This window comes from Cebus imitator, unplaced genomic scaffold (genome assembly GCF_001604975.1).
Source record: "Cebus imitator isolate Cc_AM_T3 unplaced genomic scaffold, Cebus_imitator-1.0 Scaffold54, whole genome shotgun sequence".
Lineage (NCBI taxonomy): Eukaryota > Metazoa > Chordata > Mammalia > Primates > Cebidae > Cebus > Cebus imitator.
The window spans coordinates 6,616,914-6,640,450 of record NW_016107369.1 but is presented as its reverse complement, the minus strand read 5'-3'; the positions used below and the strand labels follow the sequence as shown (position 1 = coordinate 6,640,450).

The window sequence follows — 23,537 nt, the reverse complement described above, 5'->3', positions numbered from 1 at the left end:
CTTTCCAAAGGGCAACTTTAGGCTCTATATCAAAAGTGGGATGGTCAGAGAAAGGAGAAGTGTTCCATTGCTTTTTGTCACTCTAAGCAATATTAAGTCTTTGTTCTAAGCCCCCACATTATTGGGAACGTTAACATCTAGAAACAATTCAGAGAGAAGAACTAGAGAGAGAAAGGGACTCTGGAAGCCATGTTGCAAGAGACGGAAGTAAAAATGTCTAGCCCCCAGCAGACACGATGGCCACCGTGAGCTCTCTGCATTTGTCTTCCAGAGTGGACACTTCTCGATTGCTCCAAAGAGCAAGGCTGGAACAAATGGTTAGAAAATAAAAAGATACTAAAAATATTCTAACAATAACAAGATATCCCAACTATGGACTACATCCCTTCAAATTAACAACGAGCTCCCTGGCTCGCTGTTTAGAAGGTGAATGGCCAAGGATAGTATAGAGTAGGTTTCTACACCAGATCCCAAGATCTTTGTTTTGCAACTGGAATTCTATGCTGCCCCAAATAGCTGTTAAATGGATCTTACTGCATTTCATTCTGTGGTTTATAAATAAGTGGTGGAAAAGGAGAATGAATTATATGGAGGGAGTTTGCCAAGATCAGAGGGGAGGGATCTGAAAGACTCAGACTAGACTCTGCCTTGAGGGAGGAAAAGCCACACGATGACACACTCAAAGCAAGGGAAACCGTCAGGAAGTGGAATCACTGCCCTTCACATGTCATCCTTTTTTTTTTTTTTTTTTTTTGTCATTTGCTGCCACAGCAGCTGAGCTCTGGGCAACAGGGCTTTCTCTCCCGAATGCCTGAAAAGAGGTCAGTGAGTGGAGGACACAGGTGCCCGCTGGTACAGGGCACTGGCAACCGTGGTGCAGTGAGCCCCAGCACAGCCAGGGTGGCCATGTGCCTGGGGCGTCCTGGCCCGTGGTTGAAGAAAGCTCTTCCTGTCATAGTTCCCATCTGGAAAGGCATTTTGTTGAAAGCAAAAAGGATCATGAAGTCAATTGCCTTTTACCCAATGCCAGTTGCAGACTTCAGGTAAATGAGTTGACATCAAAAACACCTGAGCTGACTGGGTGGTGGTGGCTCATGCCTGTAATCCAAGCACTTTGAGAGGCCAAGACGGGTGGATCACCTGAGGTGAGGAGTTCGAGACTAGCCTGGTCAACATGCTGAAACCCCATCTCTACTAAAAATACAAAAATTAGCCAGATGTGGTGGCAGGCACCTGTAATCCCAGGATTTTGGGAGGCCAAGGCGGTCAGATCAACTAAGGTCAGGAGTTCCAGAGCAGCCTGGCCAACATGCTGAAACCCCATCTCTACTAAAAAAAATTACATTAGCCAGGCATGGTGGTGGGTACCTGTAATCCCAGCTAATCTGGAGGCTGTAGCATAAGAATCACTAGAACCCAGAAGGCAGAGGTTACAGTGAGCTGAGCTCACACCACTTCACTCCAGCCTGGGCAACAGAGCAAAACTCCATCTCAGACAAAAACAAAAAACACCTCAGGCTGGCCAGGAGCAGGGCATACCCCCAGAGACCTCAGCCTGAGGAGAAACTGTCCCCCCATCCCAGCTCCCCTCCTCTGGGGCCCTGCTGGGGGGGCCTTGTTCTCAGCCCAGCTCAGGGGAAGGAAAAGGCTCCTATGTCACATTCTTTCCAGCTGTCCTAAGAGCCACCAGATTGCCGGTGATACTCCCTCCTCTCTTGGGCTTCACCAGAGCTGCTTTCAACTCATCGTGGATTATATAATTATGGTGATTACAGCTTGTGGCTTTTTTCCTCTCTTCATCTTTTGCTTTCAAATTCTTTGAGGCCTCTTATTAAGCATGGCAATCCTGGTAAAGTCAGCAAAGTTTTAATAAGACACTTCTTACAGCTAAAGAAAGCCCAGTCAGGGTTGATTGCTGCTATGTTCCCTCATATATTCCATTAAAACCCTATCAGGCACAGTTGGTGCCTGGGTATAAAAGGTGGGGGAGAAGGAGGGCAGGGAGACAGAGGGCGCCTGTTCTTAGTCACAGGGCTGGAGAGCCATTCCACACCATGCCCCTGGCCTTTTCCATGTGCACCAAGTGTCAAGTGCATCTGAGCCCCCATGCCTGATAGGAAAAGACAGACTGTCAGACAAGGACCAAAAGCCTGGCCTTAACATCATAGCAGATTACACTGGGAAAGGAAGATGGGACATCCAAGACAACACTCAACCCAACCTTGTCATCTGCAGCAAAAGTAGTGGGGGAATTCTGACCGGTGCTCTGCCCTGGTTAATACTGGAAGGTTCTGAGGCATCCATAATCCTAAATAATTAAAGCAATCACTAGCCTTTGAGTCATTACGATCCTGTGGTTTTACACCTGATAGAGGTTTCCTTGGTAATGATTCAGCTTCAGATCTCATTCTTGGCTAGCAATCATAGCTTGCTTTCTTGTTGTTGGTTTTTGTTTTTGAGACAGAGCCTTGCTCTGTAGCCCAGGCTGGAGGACAGTGGCGCAATCTCAGCTCACTGCAACCTCCACCTCCAGGGTTCAAGCGATTCTCCTGCCTCAGCCTCCTGAGTAGTTGGGATTATAGGCCTGCACCACTACACTCAGCTAATTTTTGAATTTTTAGTAGAGACAGAGTTTCACCATGTTGGCCAGGCTGGTCTCAAACTCCTGACCTCAAGTGATCTGCCTACCTCGGCCTCCTAACGGGCTGCATGAGCCACCGTGCCCCACCCGTAGCTTTCTTAAAGAGTTATCAGAGTTGTAGGAGATCATGAGTGTGGGTTGTATGTGTAAGCAGGTTCATCCAGGTTTCCTTTATTTCTGTATTCCCTGGGACTACACAGATGACAGCACAGGGAGGTGCATCTTGCCCAAGCAGGACTGTGTTTCTGAGAGGCCCCTGATTGGCTGCCCGTGGCTGACAGTCCCACACCCACCAAACTGCCTTCTACTGTGCAGGTAGCCAGTTACCACACTGCCCGTGTGTCAAAAGAGCAAGGAGCTGGACTGCGACTGAGCAGCACCAACCACCTGGAGCTAAATGTCAAAAACCTGACAGGGACATTTCCTCTAACTGCATTCTCATCCACTACCGAAGATGACCAGCTTGTGTGACCTCTTGAGAACCACATCCCTTTAGTACCCACCACAATGCACAGAAATAAGCTAAGTTTGGTCAGACAACCCCAACTGAATCCCTTTTCCTCCACCTGATAGAAGTATATGATCCTGGGCAAGTCACTTGCATGCCCGGTGGGTACAACAAAGCCCACTGCACGGGGAAGAGGCTGGCATTAGATGAGGGCGTGATAGCAAGCGCCGCCGTTTATCGGGAGCTCATAATGTGACAGCACTGTGCCGTCCTGGCTTCACCTGGGAGGGACTGCGGTTCTACTCCAGCTCTATCCCTTAGCTGTGTGAATTGCACAGCTTTTCTAAGCCTCAGTTTCCTCATCCATAAAAGGGAAATAAGAGTAAGTAAGTAGGAATAAAATTCACAATGTGCTTAGCACACTGCGTACGGTGTGTGTGCTTAATAGGTATAGCTGTTAGAATTAGTTTCATCATTATGATGTTATTTGCAGCCAGCTCATACTTAGCTCTGCACTTATTATCTTATTTAATTTCCAACAGTATTCTGCAAGGTTGGCATGATGATATCTATTTTGTGCTTGAGGGTGGGTATGTGGGTATCTCATATGTGACAGTGCGTGCAAAGTACATTTATTACAGAGATGAGCTCATGGTAACTACTCGATAAATGGTAGCTCTTATTGTTGGCTTATTTTTAAACTCAACTCAGAGAGGTAGTTTTTCTGTATTTCCTGGAAATGAAGGGACTGTGGTGCCCAGCAGGCCAGCTCCTGCTCTGCGGTCAATTTCCTTGAGCCCTAAGCACTTCCCAGGAAGCTGTGGGAGCCACGGGGCTTGTCAGCCTTTTGTGAGGTGATGGGAGGTGGGGAGGGCCAGCGGGCAAATGGTGCATGTGTTGTGGGGATCTGGCATTTGGCCCCTTACTGAGGTGCAGGACCTGAAGATGCCTCCTACTACCAGACACAGATCAGGAATGGGTCTACCCATGATAAGAAGATGAAACCTACTCCTCCGAATGTAGCCCCCCCACATGAGAGAAACACTCACCTCTCAGCTGTCTGCTTGCCTGGAGCCACCCTGAGCAATGCAACCTCAACAAAGTCTAGTTGCTCCATCGGTCGGACAAACAGAGGTTTCCATTTTTTAATCACTTGTTCCAAAGCAAGGTAGTGGAGGAGTCAGAAGCAGGGGATGCTTTGAAATCCCTTGATAAACCAGACCCCTGGGGTGGGCATTCCTACTGCCTATAGTTCCGACAGAAGCAGGAGTGGAGAAGCCATTTCCACGGAGGTGAATAAATGGCTTTTTCATGGGGGAGGATTCCGTTTTTATATATGTATTTTAAGGTGAATGCTTTAAGTTTGCAGTATTTGTCAGAGTGGCATCTTAGGAGCTGATATAAAACTCTACAGCCAAACAATTGCCTGTACACCTTGCATGAGATGCTTCTCTAAGTGCCTGTGGTCTAAACATGCACATGAATGCATACACAGGTGCATGTGCCGGCTGCCTGATGTCCGCCTCTGTGTTCCGAGTATGGTATGTGTAGAATCATACGCTGCAAACCTGCAGGTGTCTCTGCTGCATGGATTGCATGCCCGCTGCAGCTGTATGTGTGTCTGGGCAGGGCTCCTCTAAAGCCACAGGTCTTCACAGTTTCAGCTGGATAAGTTATTCTTCACTTCCCTTCCTAAAAACACAATTGCCTAGTGCTGCTGGCGCAGAGTCAGAATGGCCGCTGCATTTCACCCCCGAGGTGGCTTCCTTCCAGCAGTGGGTGAGTGATCCCGGCGTTCGCACACTCTCTAACCTGTGGGATCCTTCTGCACAGAAGGTGTTCCAAAATCCAAAAGAGATGATCTGTTTGTCCATGGCCTTTTCTCCGCCCACCACTTCTGTCCTCATGCCCTGGTTCCAGGGACAGTTGGCAGCACCCATTTCTTGGTGTCTCCATGTTTGCTGCCCATTTTTTGTACCCATGATTTTTCTCTCTTAAGAAACAAAGAGCTGAGGGGTCCAGAAATGATGCTGAGATGAATCCCTTGTCCCAGAGGCAATGTACAGATAATATCCTTAGGTATTGACTCAGTAACTCTTCTCCTGGTCCCCATTCCCTAGCAGAACAGGGAATGCCCGCAATCTTTGAAGATGCTTCTAAATCCAATAGCAGCATCCTTAGGCTTCATTTCCTGGCAAAAGCTGCCATAACTCTTCCTCTGTTGGCCCTTGGCCAAGTCCTGCAGAAAACATAGCAATCTCACATTTCTACACATTACACCATCAGGGGAGAAGAAAGCTGGGAAACAGCCCATCCCCTGTCCCACTGGGACCGATAGCATCTCAGCAACCCGTGAAGAGCCTGTAGGGAAATAAGGTTCCCTGCAGCTAAGAATTCCAATGACCCAAGTTTCTGTCCAGGTATCTCTTGAAAATGCTGCTTAGTCTGTTCCCTGCTGTACTTTTTCAGGTTAGGAATGCATGTCTGGTAAGTGCCTACTCATTGCATTCCTAAGCGTGGGGAAGAAAGAGCAATGAGTCAGCCCTCCTTGCATATGCATCCAAATGGTCATGGGCATTCACTGGTGTTACGCTTTTGTGAGGGGATGAGAGGTCAGCAATTCTAGGCTCTGCCTCGTTAGCTGGCTAAACCAAGGACCCCAACAAACGTATGTGTTTTGGGTGAACACATTTGCAAGAGGTGATAAGTGTCCCTAGGAGGATGAAGTCAGAGTCCTCGTGGGTCCTTGGGAGCATCACATACTGCCAAGCAAATAACTTTCTGCTTCATCCACAGTATTGAGTAACTAAACTCCAGCTTCACTGTCTCCCATAGTCATAGTCAAGGGTTACTTGAATTTCCTAGTTGGAAAAAAGTAGCATCAAGTTGTTGCCAATAGCAGCACAGCCATGTCCCTGTTCCCTGGAGTCTTTTGGTCTTTGCCTAATTTGGAGTGAAGCAGAGCTTAGATCCCAGAGTCCATTTGGGAAAGAGGAAGAGAAGAGGAACAGGCAGGCATTAAGTGGGTCACAGGAAGGCATGCCACTGAGAGACCTTCCAGGCAGAATGCCCCCCTCCATTCTACTCCTGAAGCCACCAAGAATTTCCTGCAACCTCAGAGTAGAAAGAGCAACAGGATTGTTCAGTCAGGTGAGAGGAGAGAGAGCTGGTGTGAAAAGGGGGCATTTCCATCACACGGGGATACAGAGTAGCAGGGAAAAGTGCAATGCACAAATTGGATGTGAGGCCGGGGAGTCTGGGTCTGGCATTCTCCACTCATGTAGGCCTCTGCTGCCGAGTGCCTGTCTCTCCTGGCATCCCTGCCCGGCTCCAGATTTGTCCCTGCACAGCTGGGGAACCATGGAGAAAGGCCCCCATCACTCAGCAAAACTGACAGGCAGAAGTAGGTGATGAGCATGGTGGGGGCAGGGTTAGAGGTGCCAGGAACACCAGCAGGGAAGGCTTCCCCCCCCCACCTAGCTGGGCACCCTGAATTAGGCACTTGACCTAGAATGAGTTGAAGTGGGATTGGTTCTCATTTGAGTAAGGCCACCCTGCCTGCCCCACCTAAGAATGGTGAACATCACACCTGCTTCTGTCCTCCCTGGAGCTTTTGCCATGTGTGTTCCTAGAGGAATCAGCACCAGTAACACAGGGCCACAAACAGAATGCTGACTTCACCCAGCCTGTCCAGCAGCCACCACCTGAAATCTACATGCACCAAGCCATGGTGACCTGCGCCCAGCTCAGAGCAGTAACCAAAGCCCCTTTTGCCGGGGTTGCCAGCCAGCAGATGGTACCTCCTTTCCCTCAGGATTCCCAAATGGGATCAGAGGAAGCCCCTTCGCAGGGTAGAAACTGCCTGAGATGGGTTCAAGCATGCTCAAGAGCTTAAGTTCCTTTCTCAGGGAAGTTGAGAAAATCACCCTGCATTGCCCAGAGAGGTTGCCCGGTGTGGGTGGGCACGGGGGACTCCTTCGTCCCCACGTGTTTCCATCTGCCTCCTTCCTTGAGAATGACAGCCACATGCAAAGGAAGAGAGGCATGGGTCGTGAAGGCCAACCAACTCAGCTCTGCCACCGACTAGCCATGCACTCCCAGGCAAGTTACTCAAGCTCTGTTTGAGTCTGTTTCCTTGCTCATTTAGTGGAGTTTATAGAAATGCCTAACTGGCAAGCATGTTGTGAACATAAGTCCAGGTGTTTATAAAATGCTTCGCGTGCTCAACACACAATAGTTGCTCAATGGTCCATCAGCAGGTAGCTGTTAGTAACTGTCCTCACAGCTACATGTGTTCCTAGCGGGGGGACCATTCCCACCATGCCACTGTCAAGGCCTGGGTGATTTGAAGAACAGGACACTTGAGAAGGGAGGGTACATGAGCTATCCACACCACTCCATCAAACTGGAATAAGAAACTCAAAGAGAAAGGCCCATGGGAAATCAGGGGATAGGTGGGTCCTTTTACATTTAATCCAGATAGGATAACTGGCAACTCATCTTTTCTAAATTCAAAAACTTTAAAATTTTTAAAGCACTGGTAGTTGCCAATTGTATTAGTCCATTTTCACATTGCTATAAAGAAATGCCCAAGACTGGGTAATTTATAAAGAAAAGAGGTTGAACTGACTCACAGTTCCACATGGCTGGGGAGGCCTCAGGAAACTTACAGTCATGGTGGAAAGGGAAGGAGGCACGTCCTCTGTGGCAGCAGGCAAGAGAGAGCACGTGCGTATTAACATTTCTAAAACCATCAGATCTCATGAGAACTCACTCCCTATTAAGAGAACAGCATGAGGGAAACCACCCCCATGCTCCGATTACTTCCTACCAGTTCCCACCCTCAACACATGGGGATTATACAGATTACAATTCAAGGTGAGATTTGGGTGGGGACACAGAGCCGAACCATACCACCAATACAGGATAGAGTAAGGCGTCTGAGCCTACCAGTGGTCCCAGTGACATTCTATGGAAATTGTTTTCAGATGACCTACTCCTGGGTAGATCCCATATCCCCCCTGTTTACCAGGCAGAACCTGAGTGTTTATACCACTGTACGTAAGACAGGGGCTACTGCAAAAAAAAAAAAAAAAATTATTTTGATCAAATTTCTCATTTTTTTAACAGCTTCTAAGTATCCATGAGTGTACTATATATTAATTCTTCAACCAGTGAACTTCTTTTTTGATTAATTCACTTTTCATCAATCCCTTAGTGTTTATAAAACTGGGGTATTGTTTTATATTTGTGATATAGCTTCCTATTTAAAAAGGGTCAAATAAACATAACATTTTAAAATCATGTTAAATGCCCTTTGGCCCCTGAGAGAGATCAGAAAGCTTGTCAAGGACCTATGAGTAACACAGCTTCCAGGAATGGGTCAGCCACAGGCTCCTGCCCCTCCTCACTGGGGAAGGGTGAGAAAGCCAGGACTGGCCCCCCTTCATTCCCATGCCACTCTGACCTACCTCTGTTGTGGAGGAGCCATAGCGGGTCCCATAACCTGGTTTTTCAATTTCATTTGCCCCACCTTGTTTCACAGAGTTGAACAGAGTGAGTGATAAGAAATAGAGAATTTTAAAAGTGTTTTCAAATTATTCCATGTTGAGTGTGGATTTTCCCACCACCGCCTGCCAGTGTTTCTCGGACATCCCAGACAGCACTCTCTCTCCCCAGTTTTAGACATCATTGAGAAAGGAGATGCCATGGAATTCTTTGCACTCCCTTTTTAAAATTATTTCTTTTGCTCTGCTCAGTAGAGACGGGGCACCAGGGGCAATAACCTTCTGGGAGTCACCCGATGAGGTCAAGTAGGCCTTTCACTTCTCCAATCCTGCAAACCCAAGCGAGGATCCCCTATCTTTCCACCTGTCTCTTAGGCTCCTGACCCTTGTCATCAGGAAGCCTCCCCAGTCCCAGCCCCAGGACCCTAATTTCACACATATACATCCTTTATGAACTTGAGCACCATCTATTCAAAGGTGACCTTCAGGCTTCTTGAGAGAACAGCTCGTCTCTGGGGTCTTCACTTCTTGCCTGCTAAGGTCGCTTGGTGAGCTGTATTCAACAGAACACCATTTTTCATGAGCAAGGATGAAAAATGTCTGTGTCACACCCAAGGGGTCCATTTGGGTCAATGGAAGCTAGAAATAGTGTTCCACATAAGTTCTGTTGCAAGTTCGAATTCCCATAACAGAGGAATCCAGGTTCCTCCTATGTTGGAGGGGGAAGCATTGAATTTCTCCAAGGCCAGGGATGGGCCCAGCAACTGAAGAGTAAGGAGTGGGAAATTCCAAGGCATAGATGTGATAGCTGAGACTTTGTCTTTCCTAATCTTTTTTTTTTAATATATAATTATATATGGTAAAATGAACAGATCTGAAGTGTATGGCTCAATGAATTTGACAAGTGTATGCACCTGTGTAACATATACCCCATCACCCTAGAAGACTCCCTCATGTCCCTTTCGAATCAATTTCATCCTCCTCCCCCAGGGGCAACCATGGTTGATTTCTTTCCCCATAATAGCCTGGATTTTGACTTGGCAGACTTGAGATTTGTAACTTTGGTCTTACTTCATCTGAGCATATCAGCAAAAGAATCTCATCAGAAGCTCAGATGTCTTTACTCTCTTAGCATTGAAAAAGGTCCTCCCTGAGCTGCTAATGCTTGGCTCTGCTGTCCCCCAATATGCCCCAATCTGACCCCAGGGCTACTCTCTGAGCCACAGCCCTCCTCCCAACCAAAGAGTTTAGCATCAGGCTCCCAGGTAAGTAAGTGGCAGAAGCTCTTGGTAACCCAGATAGTGCATGCTTTGTTGATTAACGTGGAAGTGCAATGCACAGAGCCACAGCATGTCAAGCAGCATGTTGATTTTTCTCACTGCACAAAAGAGGGCCATTCCTTTTGTGTGCTTCCTTTCAGAAACAAAGGATTCCATGACCACCTTCTTCCAGGCTTCTAGCCATCGAGATGGCCACGGAGCTGAAACGATTAATCAGAGTGGAGGGTGGGAATTGAATGCGTGGGTGTTAGTGAACCCAGCACTGAGCCCATTGTCCATGAAATTGAAGGATCCCAAATTCTATTGGATTACACTTTGCCAAATGTCTTAAAGGTGAAAAGCACTTTGTTGGTATGCAAGGCTTTGGTGTCTCTGGAATGTACCTTCTACAGCTCAGTTCTTAATCACTGTATATTTTTTCACTTGGACAAAGGCTGCCTGCTAATAGCATTTTCAACCATCCTCAGCTGCTTTGCTCAGCTACGCCAAGGCCTCGAGCTGAGCTGGCTGCAGTTTCCTGGCACCATGATCCGTTCCCAACTGACCAGCACTGAGGAACATTACATATTCACACCCTGAAAAAAACTGCTTCCTCTGTAACTATGCAAATGCCAGGCGCAGGCAGGCAGAATTACCATTCCTCTTCCAAAGTGGTTCCTTCAGGATCATCCAAATTGAAGGCAGGGATGAGAGTAAAGTGGGGGTTGGGAGTAAGCGCCCTGGAATAGGCAGGGGCTCCCCTCTCTCTGGGCAGAGAGAGTTCCTCAAGAGCTTCCTGCAAGCCTATAGGGGCATGCACTTCAGGGCAGCTCATCTCTGAACACAGGTAGCCTCTGCTATCAAATTTCACTTTGATCACTGAAAACTACAGGAGCCTCAGCTCTTCAGAAGGGAGGCAGCTGCTGAGCAAGTGTGATTGCAGTATTTCTTCCCCAAAGCCCCAGGCCAGGCATCTAGCCATGCCTGCATCCTGCATGATTAACCGCCTTCCAGCCTGAGCCTGCCCTCACTCACCCAGGAGGTCGCTGGGTAGCGGGTAGATTGCAGCTGGGCTGAGCTGCTTCTCAAGCAGACCTGAACCCTCATGACCTCCATCTTTAGCAGCAGAGCTGGCATTTGGTAAATGTGCGAAAGCAGGAGTGGGGAGAGGGAGACAAAAATGCCAAGTAGCACCACCTGGGTTGCTGAGAGGCTGGGAACAATCCCAGGGGTGGCCCCTAGGCTGGTCAGCCGCATCGTCCCTCCCTGAAGTCCTGGGAAATAAAAGAGATGGGGGGAAGCGGAGGAGCGGACAGTGACAGGCTGGCCACAGGTCCTTGGAGTCGGAACTGTGAGGCTGAGCTCCAGGATTTAGGCAGGAAGAGATTAATTAGCGCCTTCAAGTCCAGCCCAGCCCATTCTGTATAATGGGGAAGGGTTGACGGTAGGGAAGCCTCAGGGCCAAATTCACCTAAAACAAATAGACACAGAATCCTCCAGAAATAGAATCTCTAACTTCCCTCAACCCACAGTCCCCGCTCCAGCCAAAATGACCTTGCTAGTAGGAATGAAGCTGCAGTGAGGGTTTGGGCAACTGGTAAACCTCGCCTCCTTTGTCTCTGGCTTTTTAATGTACACGCTGGCAACAGACTTATTCAGAAGCTTGAGTGATTTTCCCCCCATCCACCAGCTAAATGAGAGCCCCAAATGCTGTGGATTGCAAACCCAGAACATATATATATTTGGATACACAATGTGTGATTTGTAGTCCTGGTGGAGGAGGGATGAGAGGAGGAGGAAGAGCCAATATTGGCGTGTGGTGGTGATCACAGCAGTAAGCAGCACCTAAGAGGAGAGCAAACTTCCTTTGTGCCTCTCATGGGGCAGGGATGGGCATGGGTAACAGGGTAGGGGAGGTTTCTAACAGCTCTCACACAAGCAGGCCCCTAGACTCAACAGCCCCGCATTTCCTCAGAGAGGATGCCCCACACCCCATGCTTCCTGCCTTCAGGCCTGTACCAGGAAGGCACTTTCCCAAGTGACAAATGCCTCACACTCTATGTAAGAAAGGGCACTCAAGGAGAGTCACAGCTGGGTGTGTGCCACAGAACCCGGGGCTGGGGGGAACCCTTGAAGGTCAGCCTCTGCCTTCTAAGAGCGATTGTTGTCCCTAACGTGCTCTAGACAAAGGCATAGCCATTCTGTCTTAGCGGTTTTCAAAGACCGACACCATAACCCTCGCGGATTTTTTTTAAAAAATCTGATTAAAAACTCCTTAGCAGAGTACAAATGTATCCTGCTGCAGGCCAAGTTTAGTGTAGTTGAAGATTCAGATAGTGTTACTGATGGGGAGATTATGTGGGTACGTGTGTGTGTTTTTTAAGATGGGGAGAAAAAAAGTAAGCTTGGTCTAGTGAAAATGGGCTGTGGAAGAAATGGGGGAAAAAAGGTCAAGGAGACGTAGGGAAAGGCAGACTTTCTGACAGCTCCTGAGGGCAATTTCATTTCTGGACAAACTCCCATGAATTCTCAAAGTCAGGCTGGCCATGCCCCTCCATGGAGATCTAAGCCAGATGCACATTGTCCTGTATCCAGCAAATCCACAGCCCATGTTCGTTTATTAGACAGACCCGTTATCCATCAATTCATCAATCAGCAGGTTTATTGAGGACCCTACCAGGCTTCACAAACCTGATCAATTTTTTTAATTACATCTAGCTTACATGCAGCCAAGCCCAGTAAACAAGATGAGCCCTCACACCCCACTTGGAAATGAACATGAGGAATTGCTGGCCCTTGCAATCTCAGGGCCAAACACTGCAGCCCAGGCTGACGAGCTATCACGTGCCGCCCTTCACAGATGGCAATGGTGTCGCTGACGTGCTGTCAATAATAGGATGGGTCTGGAGTGCCTTCCCAGACACAGTGATCAATCTGCCTGGGCCCAGCCACACTCTCCTCTAGACCCCTGTGCAGTGATATGGATTTCTAAAGCGGGTGAGCTGGAGATCAGGCACAGACTATGTAAGGACAGTAAGCAAAGCCACTGAGCCTCACTCACCCCGCCTCACCCTCCTCCTGGTGCCCAGTCACAACTCCCCTCCTAGATCAGGGGCTTCTCCGCCACCTCTCCAGGACACATACACAACTGGCCTCTCCTGGCGCCTCTATGGCTGAGGCACCCGGCCTCATGATTCAGTTCATTGTCTGAGTTTTTGAGAGGATCTCCCACATGGGTTATAGTTGAAGGGTTTATAGGTTTCCTGGCATAGGGTCATCAAACTCCACCTGTGGGTGCCACAGATGGGAAGCCAAGAACATAGGCGACAGCAGGAGTGCACTGCCCTGGGACCTACAGTGGCTCCAAGCCCCAGCAAATGCCGCTCACTTCCACGGTCCCAGAAGGTATCATCAAGAGGACTCAAGGCCTTCACGTCTACCCTGCATTCCAAACAGAACTCTGCCTTCTTAAGACTCATTTAATTCATTAGATTCGCATCACCCAGATCCTGAGTCACCCTCTATTTGAGTCAACCCACCCTCCCTGTCCTCAGTACACCCCAGTCTACCTTTTCCTTCCCCACGTGAATAAAATCAAGTTCAGGGCAGCCCACTGGCATTAAAAATTGCTCTACCTGAGGGTTTAAATATCTGGTTTTGGTAAGTAAAATTCCCACGCCCCCAAAACAGTACCAGCAACACGACCTCACCAGGGGATCTTCCAGGACTCCCCTAACCGTCCCTGTAGCCCTGGTTTCTCCAGCTGTCCAAAGTTAAGGCTCCCGTATAGCCAGAGATCAACCATCAAGGCGGTCAGTTGGGTTGGTCGGTCGTGTGGCCTCCATGGCTCAGGCAACAATTAATTCACCTGTCCGGCTCTCTGTCTCTGTCCCTATCTGTGTGTGTGTGCCTGTGTGTGCCTCTCTGTCGGCTGTCTCTCTGCAGGGAAAGTCGCTGGCGGGCAAGCGCCTCACGGGCCTGATGCAGTCCTCCTGACTGTCCCCAGCGCAGGTCCAGGGCCCGGGCCTGCGGACCCCATGGGCAGCCGGCGGCGCTCCACCTCCGCGGACAGAGTTTCCTTACGGGGAGATTTGGTCACTGTGAAGGAGAAAGAGTGAGGGCCATGACGGGCGACAGTGGGGAGACCTGGTGGGTGAACGGGGAGGCCAGAAGGAAAGAGTCCACAGAGCCCGGACTCGGCCCGGCGGCGGCGCCTGTCGACAGCCCTCTCTTCCTTGTACAGTTGTGTTCCAACACTCCACCCGCTAAGAGGCCCTGATCCCAGCTCATTCAGGGCAGAACACATCACAGGGTTCCTGTCGCAACTACCACTGAGATTATATTATTATCCTCACTCCCCCGCTGTCCGGGGGTGCTCACACCTTCTGGCAAGTTCAAGAGGGATGAGTGGACCAGGAGCACATCCAGTATTATGCATCACCTCCCTGGCACCTCCCATAGTCAGTCACCACGTCTGCATAGCCACCCGGGTGTCACCGCCAGCACCAAGCACTGCTTTCACGTAGAATGTCCAAATCGCGTCTTCAGCAAGAAAGCAACCTCATGGACTGCTGCACCTCCGGTTCTTCCCACCCTCTTTGAGATCGGCATTTGGAGAGGTCCCCACCAGCCTGGTGGCTGCCCTTGGATCGCATCAAAGGTCTCAAGGGTCCAATGTTCGAGGAAGCACTGGTGTCAATGACAGAGCTTGTTGTTTCACAGCTGCAGGGATTCTGCTGACCATCTTTTCAAAAATTATTTCATAATTTATTCTGGTTTTGCCCCCTTGCTCCTTGGTTTATTCCCTCATGTTTTACTCAAAATAAACATGGCCATGAACTCAGGGGCCGTTGGGATTCTCCCCTCCGGCAGCCCCAGATGGGAGCTGGGAGGGTCCCCAGCCTGGGAGGCGGCTGGATTGCAGGGCTGGCAGCCCCCCTGTGGTGGCATCCTGACAGGCGTGGTGAGACCCCTGCTGGTTCAGGTCCCCTTTGTGTGTGAAGCTGGGGCAGAGCATGCTATGATGGGACCAGGCCAGGCCACAGGGTTCTCCTCCCAGTCTTATCTGAAGGCCCAGCAACAGCACCCCCACTAAACCAGTTGCCTCGGGGAATGCAAAAACCTGCAAAAGACCCACCTGTATCCCCTCTGTGTGTGTCAAAATGACCATTTTTCAACTCAGCTGTGAGGTAATATATGTAAAACACTGGGTCAGGTGCCTGACACACGGAGGTGCTTAGCAAATGGTAGCTAATACTGTCATTGTCATTGTCATTGTGACGCCCAGGAGCCCTCAGAGTTGTGTTAAGTAACGTGTTTTTGAATCCAGACATTCACTCCCCCATTTGCTATGACTATCCTCCTTTGATCTATTTTTGGCCATAGGTTAAAAAAAAAAAAGTTTCCCTTGGGAGCATATAAACAAAAAACATAGAGGCAATAAAGCGATTGCTGGTATTTCTTTTCTCATGTAGCCAAATTCACCAGCCGGTGACTACCAAAGGCTCAGATCCTTGCTTATTTGCAGACCCAGCCTCCTGGGTGCTCCTCGATGACCCCTCTTTCCACCCTGCCACCTCCGAGTCCTGCCTATGCCTGCTTCCACACAGCCCTGGCCCCAGGGCAGCAGCCTTCTGTCCTCACAGCATTGCCATCATGGGCATTAGGAGTCTTCATTATGTTGTATCCGCGTGAGTTCTTGACTACCATGCCTCAGTTTCCCCCACTGGTAATAGTTCCTCTCTTGGAGGTACAGTGGAAACTGGAGAGATGACAGATCTTGAATCCTCAGTGCTGCTCTGTCTCCAGAGGCAGCAGTATAGACCCAGGTTCTTGCTGGACACCTGCACATGCTCAGCACAGAGGCTGGTACTTTGGAGGCACTCAGTAATCACTGGGTGAGTAAATGAATGCCATGAAGTCCCATTCCAAGTTATGGGTCTTTTGACACTCCCCTTTCATCCCATTTCTCTCTGCATAAACCTCCTGTTTCAGAACAAAATTGCAGTCTAAGTTCATCTGTACCTAGCCTTGCCCAAGGATCCCCAGGCTGTGCCGACCCCCAGACATAGGGCAAAGGGCATCCCCAAGCAGCAGGCACCTCTGTGCCCTCAGTTATCCAGGACAAGGGGCCTGGCTGCCCCCTGCTGCTCCCCATGGTGCAAGGGGCATTCTAAGCCAGGCTGCAGACAGGGCAGGGTTGGCTTCTCGGCCATTCCTTCTGGCCCCCTTCTCCTTCTGACCGGTCTCACCCTGGAGATCCTCAGAGGATCTGCCCAGAGCCAGGTGGACTGTGGCCCTGTGACGGAGCTGGCTGCAGGCTTCCAAGCACCTCTGGGGGCATCTGGAGGGGAGGGTCAGTAAGCACAACAGAGCTAAGGGACTTCAGATGGGCTCAAATCCAGAGCAATAACCAATCACACTACCCCCCAGCGAAGGCGCCCAGGCTCCCCAGTAGATCAAGCCAGGAGCTTGCAAGAAGGGAGTAGAGCTAGGCTGCCGACCCAAGGTTCATCTACCATGCAGACCTTGGTCATGCAAGTACATCTGGAAAATCTAGTCTTGGCCCGTCCCCCTTTGGCCTGGTCTACACAGCCAAAACTTCAGACTAGATCAGACGTCTGCAGGCAATTCTGTGGCAAAGCAGATTCCCCGACCCAGTCCTGCCCACTAGAAGCTGCCTTCGCCTCCCTGACCGGGTGTGGTCTCTGGACCTAGGACTCCTCCCTATGAGGAAAAGTGCTCTCCAGCCACAACTTGCCAGCCCCACAGCCACAGCCACAGCGTCAGGGCAGCTGTAGCAAGTGACCACCCACCCATCGGGTTAGATACACCAGGCACTGGCATCTAAAATAACCTCTCCCTACATGGGAAGAGGAAAGCTTGTAGGTTGGCACATATAAATGACCAGCCATAGCCAGACGGCCTGACCAAAGCAGCAGGAACTCTCTGGGCTAGAAAGGAGGCTCCTGCCCTTCCAGAAAGCGATGCATCGGCTTTGTTCTACTGGGAAGGTGTTGCTGTACCCCAGGAACAAAGCAGGGCCCAACTGCCAGTGCAGTCAGCCGGGCCTGCGTTCCAGGCACACTACCACTGAGCAGTCAGGTGCCCGGCCAGCACCCTGGGAAGGGCCTCTCGCCACTGAGTTGCAGCTTGGACTAGCTAAACACGTGGGGACATGCTCCAGGGACTTCTTTCCTGGCAGGATTCCCGGGATGTTCAAACTACCTCACCAACAGGACACTGAACCGGGAGCTTGCCACCCAACTGGCCCCCTTGGTGATTGTGGAAGATGACGTTTTTCCTAAAATACATCCCCTCCTGTTCTGCTCCAAATACATGAGCTTCAAAAACCACCACCAGGAAAGCCTTCCCAGAAGAAGGAAAGGATTAAGGGCTCTTGGCCTTTGGGCCTTGCAGAATGTATTGGAGAGAGGTGTCGCTGCCGTGTCCAGGAGCTGGGAAGCTCTGGGCTCGGGGAGGGCAGGGGGAGGGAGAGAATGTGCCACCAGCCTCGAAAAGGAGCTGCCCAAGTTGAATATGTAGCAAAGACCATGGGATAAGTTGAAGAGTGGCCAAATGAATCACTAATAACTCACCATGGGACCCTCTGAAGAGAGGCCTGTGCTCGTGTAACCATGGCAACAGCAGATGCCAGCAACCTACTCATTAGTACCACCCAGTGATAAGGCATCCCCTGGGCTAGACCCAGGGTTCATAAAGTAGCAAAGTAGCAAATGTAGCAATAAGGGGCCCAGGTCCATATGGAGATAGGGTCCAAATGACCGGGCCCCGGCCCTCTCCCCAGCTGCTGTCAGCTGTCTGGGGCACGAAGCTCTGCCCCACACCAGGCCCCCATCCTATACTCTAAGCCCACTCACTGCATGATCACGGAAACGTGGGAGTGGCCTCCTCTTAGTGCATGTGGTTCTCATTAGTTTATTTTTCTGGAATTTGGGGATTGGACCCAGAACCAAACATGCTGGTACTCTAAAAATAAATAACTTGAACCCACTTCAATCCAGCTAACTCTGTGTGGCTCCTTGGTTTGGGGGTTCGTTGGGCAGGATTTACCTCTAGAAACATCAACCACCCCTCCCTACACATTGCCCTTCCCCATTACCTCTCTCTCTCTCTCTCTCATACACACACACACCCACACACACACACCCACACACACACCATTTCCTTCTCACTCCCAAGCAGGATGCCAACCAGCACAGAAAAAGCCAGCTCTCTGGGGCACTGGACTCATCCTGGTAGGAAGAGACAGTGGTGTCACCATAAGGCCAAGTCCCTGACTCTGCTAGGGTCTCCTTGGCCAGGGAAGGGGGTTCTCCATTCCCCACTGTCTGTACTCAGGTGCAAAATCCTGTGGCTGCTCTGACACGCTCTTGAATAAGATCCCAGGATCGGAATCCGCCGTATACAGACAGCGCTTCTTACATGGAGTCTGTTTCCTGAGCGACAGACAGTTGCATTTCCCACTAACGCCAAAGCAGCAGGACTCTGAGAGCCTGAGCATCAGGCTGACAAGAGGAAGATGGGCACAAGGTAAAAGATAGCGCTATTGAACTGCAATCCCTCTATGAATGATAAGGCGAACAGCTAGCTGCATACTTCGTGGCGGAAATTTTTCTCCTAAAGGTAGAAATGATTTCAGAGGCCTGAGAATGGGATTCTAGTCACAGCTAGAAGGGAACCAACTTGTCTCTCAACCCCTGGGCCACCCCTTTGTGCAGGACTTTCTGCCCCAGAGTCAAGATCAAGGTCACATCTGCCTCAGGTCCATAACATGTCACACATCATGTCCTGCCCGCCCCGAAAGGAGCTATGCTTTCCTGTCCTCTTTGACCATGGCCACCACCTCCAGGGAACCCAGAGCTGCGCCTGCCTACTTAGCTGGGCCATCTGGCTTAGTTCCAGAATCTTTGCTTATCAGGCTGTTGCTGTGCGTGCGCATGACCCTACTGAGCGCCAAGAGCAGAGCTCTGCTTTCAGGTCCAGAATCAAGGTGGAGATTTGAGGTTACCAGTTATAACACAAAAAGCCGCACCTGCCCAAGAATGACAGCCGTCCTGCCGGCTCCCTCTCTCCTTACACCCTTCTGGGGACTTGTGCTATCAAAGGCATGAAGCTGTCCTCTCCCCCTCGGTGCCAGCCACCAATTGTTCATTGATCCCAGCCTCTGAGGAATCACCAGGGCCTCTGATCCTAGAACTTTTCCTGGGATGTGACAGCCTCCAAAGCCAAGTGACTCTCTGAGTGGCCTATCCCCTCCTGCCCACAGAGCTCTGCCCAGCAGGCTCTCCCTCCACCTCCCTTCCTTCACAGAAACACCCACATGAACTCCTGGTCCCCATCATGGGACTTCCGACACCTGCAGCTAGGCCCCCTTCCCTGTACCCCACCCTTCAGCACCCCCAATGGGGGTTACTGGATCTGCCCCAGACCCCATACACAGAGGCTGTGGGATCTGGCTTATTTTAAGGGGGCCTAGGGTGTGGGATGTAACCAGAAGAGCTCCATCTGTCACAGAGCTCTCTGGTACGCTCTTGCTCGCTTAAAGCGTGGGCTCGGTTCTCCTCCTCAGAGCCCTGAGCTGTCCTGGCCAGGTCTGGCTTATTTCAGCAGACAAAACAGAGGAACAGCCCCTGAGTGCAGAGGCTGAGCCACCCTCGTTCTGAGCCTTAGTGTCCTCATTTATGAAACAGTCCAGAGAATTTCAACATCTTAGGGTGGCTGTGAATTAATCTAGAGGTTTTAGCCTGGGCCTAGCACGTGGTAAATGTTCACACAGTAGGTGCTGGTGTTAGCGGGAGCCATGTCTGAGATAGGCATTGAAAGGCAGCAAAGGGAGGGTATGTTTGCAAATCCCTGCCAGAGGACAGCTTCCCCGGCAGCCCGCCTCCCGCAGAGCCGCCCTTCCTACCAGCCTTCAGACCGTGGGCCTTGTTTGCCTGTGTGGGCAGTGGCCTCTCTCTGCAAGCCCCTGGTTCCCTCACTGTGTGTCACTTGGATGGCCTCAATCAATAACCCTGCATTAATGGCCTGAGAAACAGAGTGGAGGGCCAGAGGCCTCCTCCCCAGACCCCAAGTGGAAAATGGAAATGCTGGAGATTCACGCTGTCCATCTAGATTCCCATTTGCCCAACAGGCTTTGTGGCTGCTTCTATGAGACTTGGATTCTGAGCTCTTGTTCCAAAATACTCCATTTCAGGCCAGTGACTCTGCCTTCTGACCTAGGACAAGGACCTGCCTCCGTCCTCTGAGAACGGCTGGCATCCAAGGGAACACATGGACCTCCACAGGAGAGGCAGCCTCATTCCAACAACTTCCAACCAAGAAAAGAAAGCCTAGTTCTTCTCTTCCTCCCAGTACATCACAGAAGGACTGCCGTGGGCTGGGAAGGGGTAGGAGGGATCAAGGAGGGAGGGGACATTTAAAAAATGAGACAAGTCTCTGGATATCGCTTCCTGTGGTCTCGCCTGTGATCACACCCTCCGTGGAGAAGAGTGAATATTAACACAGGGAGGAATCTTCGAGATTTTTCTGGTCTGTGTGTGTGTGTGCGCGCGCACGCATGTGCGCATGTGTGCGTGTGTGCACGTGTGCATGTGCGTGTGCATGAGACACTTAGTTTTTTAAGCTGTAATTTACCTAAATTAAAATTCACTGTTTTATATTACAACACTTACCAGTTTTGACAAATGTATACAATGATATAACCACCACTGAAAATCAATGTAGGGAATAATTTCATGCCCCTAAACGTTCCTGTCCCCCTTTATAGTTAATTTCTTCCCCCTACCCCTCTGTTCCTGGAAGCTGCTCATCTGTTTTCTGACTCTGTAGTTTTGCCTTTTTTAGAAAGCCACATACAGACGGAGCACAGTGGCTCACGCCTGTAATCTCTGCACTTTGGGAGGCCAAGGCGGGTGGATTACCTGAGGTCAGGAGCTTGAGACCAGCCTGGCCAACATCATGAAACCCTGTCTCTACTAAAAATACAAAAATTAGCCAGGGGTGGTGGCAGGCACCCATAATTCCAGCTACCTGGGAAGCTGAAGCAAGAGAATTGATTGAACTCAGGAGGTAGAGGTTGCAGTGAGCTGAGATCACACAATTGCACTGCAGCCACAGAGCTGGGCAACAGAATGAGACTCTGTCTCAAAAAAAAGAAAGGATAGGGGAGGACAGGGCAGGGCAGGGCCACATTCAGAGAGTCATACACTATGTGACCTTAGCCTGGCTTCTCTCACTTAGCTAGTGCACACTGTTGCATGTCTAGGTAGCACGTTCCTCAGCCTTTTGTTTTATCCATAAAGAAACTGTGGCTATAGTGGGAAGAGCAGAGGGAGCTGGAGGAACAGGGGTTAGTGTTCAGGTCATGAATACCACCCAGACCCTCAGGCTAGTTGGCCCTACTTCTTCACGAAAGTCACCTTTTTAACCCCCTAAAACCTGTGAGCCACATGCCTGTAATCCCAGCACTTTGGGAGGCCAAGGAGGGCGATCACCTGAGGTCGGGAGTTCAAGATCATCCTGACCAACATGGAGAAACCCCATCTCTACTAAAAATACAAAAAAATTAGCCAGGCATGGTGGTGCATGCCTATAATCCCAGCTACTTGGGAGGCTGAGGCAGGAGAATCGCTTAAACCTGGGAGGCAGAGGTTGCGGTGAGCTGAGATTGCACCATTGCACTCCAGCCTGGGCAACAAGAGCAAAATTGTCTCAAAAAAAAAAAAAAAAAGAGCTGTGAGCCCGTTTGAGAAAGCACATGATCACAGAACCTGCACATGGAAGAGAATGCATGCTTTCTTCATCTAACAGAAGTTACTTAGAGTGAGCCCTCTGTATCCAGTTTCCATGGATTCAACCAACCATGGATGAAAAATATTTGAAAAAAATTAAAAAATAATACAACAGTAAAAATACAAAAAACCTTACAGCATAAAAATTATTTATACAGCGTTTACATTGTATTAATTAAGTAACCTAGAGATAATATAAAGTATATAGGAGGATGTACTTTGGTTACAGACAAATACTACACCATTTTCTAAAAGGGACTTGAGGTTCCTCAGATTTTGGTATCTGTGGGAAGAGTGGGGAGTGCCCAATGAAGATTGAGGGACAACTGTATCTGGAAACAGAGGGAAGCAGTGGTGCTTATCAGAGTGGGAAATGGAACTATACAGGGGCACAAGGGAGTGACGGAATTATTCCCTATCTTGATTTTTGGTGGTGCTTACATCATAGTATAAGCAATAGCGAACAGCAGAGTGAGGCATTATCTGTTCAGTTAGTAGGCAGTGCTTGGTGCAACTCTAGGTTGACTGGCTCCTACCAATAACTCTGGAGCTCTCCCATGCCTTCTCCAAATAGATTAACACAGATTTAGCAAAGTGATAAAAGCTAACTGGAAACAAAGTGCTGGAATAGACCCCAGGGACATGGGGATCCAGAGTAGAGTGAGGCAGCCATGAAAACCAGGTCAACTGGAGGAGATGACTCAGGAGTCCCCTCAGTGAGAGATCTAAAAATTCACAAGTTCCAAATAATTGGAGTTTTGCTAAGCATCATTATTAACTCACGAATTTAAATATATTTAATATGTTTTGATCCATTGCATTTATTGTCCTTATTGATGTCCCAAGTACCTTATCTTTGGCCACTGAGAGCCCGAGTCTTTAGACATAACCTTGATAATCTTTGAGAATTTCATTGCTATCTGGTATGACAGCATAATCCAGACCTGTCTTGTACATTTCCTCTCCCATACCCAAGTTTCAAGTGAGTGAAAGTCTATGAATACTTAGCTGTAAAATTAGAGGGTCTTGTGACAGACTTTTCTTACATAAACTGAATCCCCCATGGCTACAGATTATTAGAATTGAAAATTCCTTTAACAATCAGCCAGTCCAGAGCCTTCATTCTATAGAACGGGCAACGGAGACCCAGAAACATCAAGTGACTTACATAAGGTTATACAGGATTATTGCAGTGCAAAGATTGAAGACTAGGGTCCCTGACTCCCAGTCTCATGCTTCCCATGGCCTTTCTTCTCCTAATATGTCCTCAGCCCATCTAGTCAGACACTTCCACCCAAGCCATGCCCTAGCCTTGCTGTGTGTGCTGAAAGGTGGACATAAAAAGCAGAAATATCCTGATTTCAAAACTCATGACAAGGCTACAGTAATCAAGGCAGGACAGTGTAGTACTGATAAGAGGATAGACATATAGATAGATGGAACAGAACTGACAGTCTAGAAATAAATCCATGCATTTATAGCCAGCTGATTTTTAACAAAAGTGCCAAAATAATTCAATAGGGGAAAGAATCATCTTTTCAACAAATGGTGCTGGGATAACTCAACAAAATGGAAGTAGAAAAATGAAATTTGATTCCCTACCTCACACCATATACAAAAATTAACAAAATGGTTAAAAGAGCTAATACTATCACACTGTTAGAAGAAAACATAAAAGTAAATCTTCATGATCTTGGATTAGGCAATGGTTTCTTAGATAAAACACTAAAAATACAAACAGAAGAAAAAGATAAATTGAGCTTTAGAAAAATTTTAAACTGTTGTGGTTTAAAGAACACCATCAATAAAGTGAAAAGATATCCCAGATTGGGAAAAAAATATCTGGCTATCAAGGTATTTATATTT

The 23,537-nt window shown here is 49.2% G+C and overlaps 1 protein-coding gene and 1 long non-coding RNA gene across 12 annotated transcripts in view; one reads left to right on the top strand and one right to left on the bottom strand.

Annotated features, from left to right (window-relative positions):
- The window catches only part of RGS6 (regulator of G protein signaling 6), a 640,379-nt gene extending 620,255 nt beyond the window's left edge, over window positions 1-20,124 (top strand). For 6 of the 11 annotated variants that reach the window (XM_037738569.1, XM_017528738.2, XM_037738570.1 and 3 more), the window contains 2 exons: window positions 4,802-4,868; window positions 13,801-14,365. In XM_037738569.1, the coding sequence (XP_037594497.1) occupies window positions 4,802-4,868; window positions 13,801-13,973 (240 nt within the window). In that variant the 3' untranslated portion in view covers window positions 13,974-14,365. Of the gene's footprint in view, window positions 1-4,801; window positions 4,869-13,800; window positions 14,366-20,074 lie in introns of those variants that run through there. The other 5 variants (XM_017528742.2, XM_017528740.2, XM_017528743.2 and 2 more) reach the window with 2 other exon arrangements.
- Window positions 1-23,537, bottom strand: part of LOC119471263 — a 50,332-nt gene that overhangs the window by 2,307 nt on the left and 24,488 nt on the right. The window lies entirely within an intron of this gene.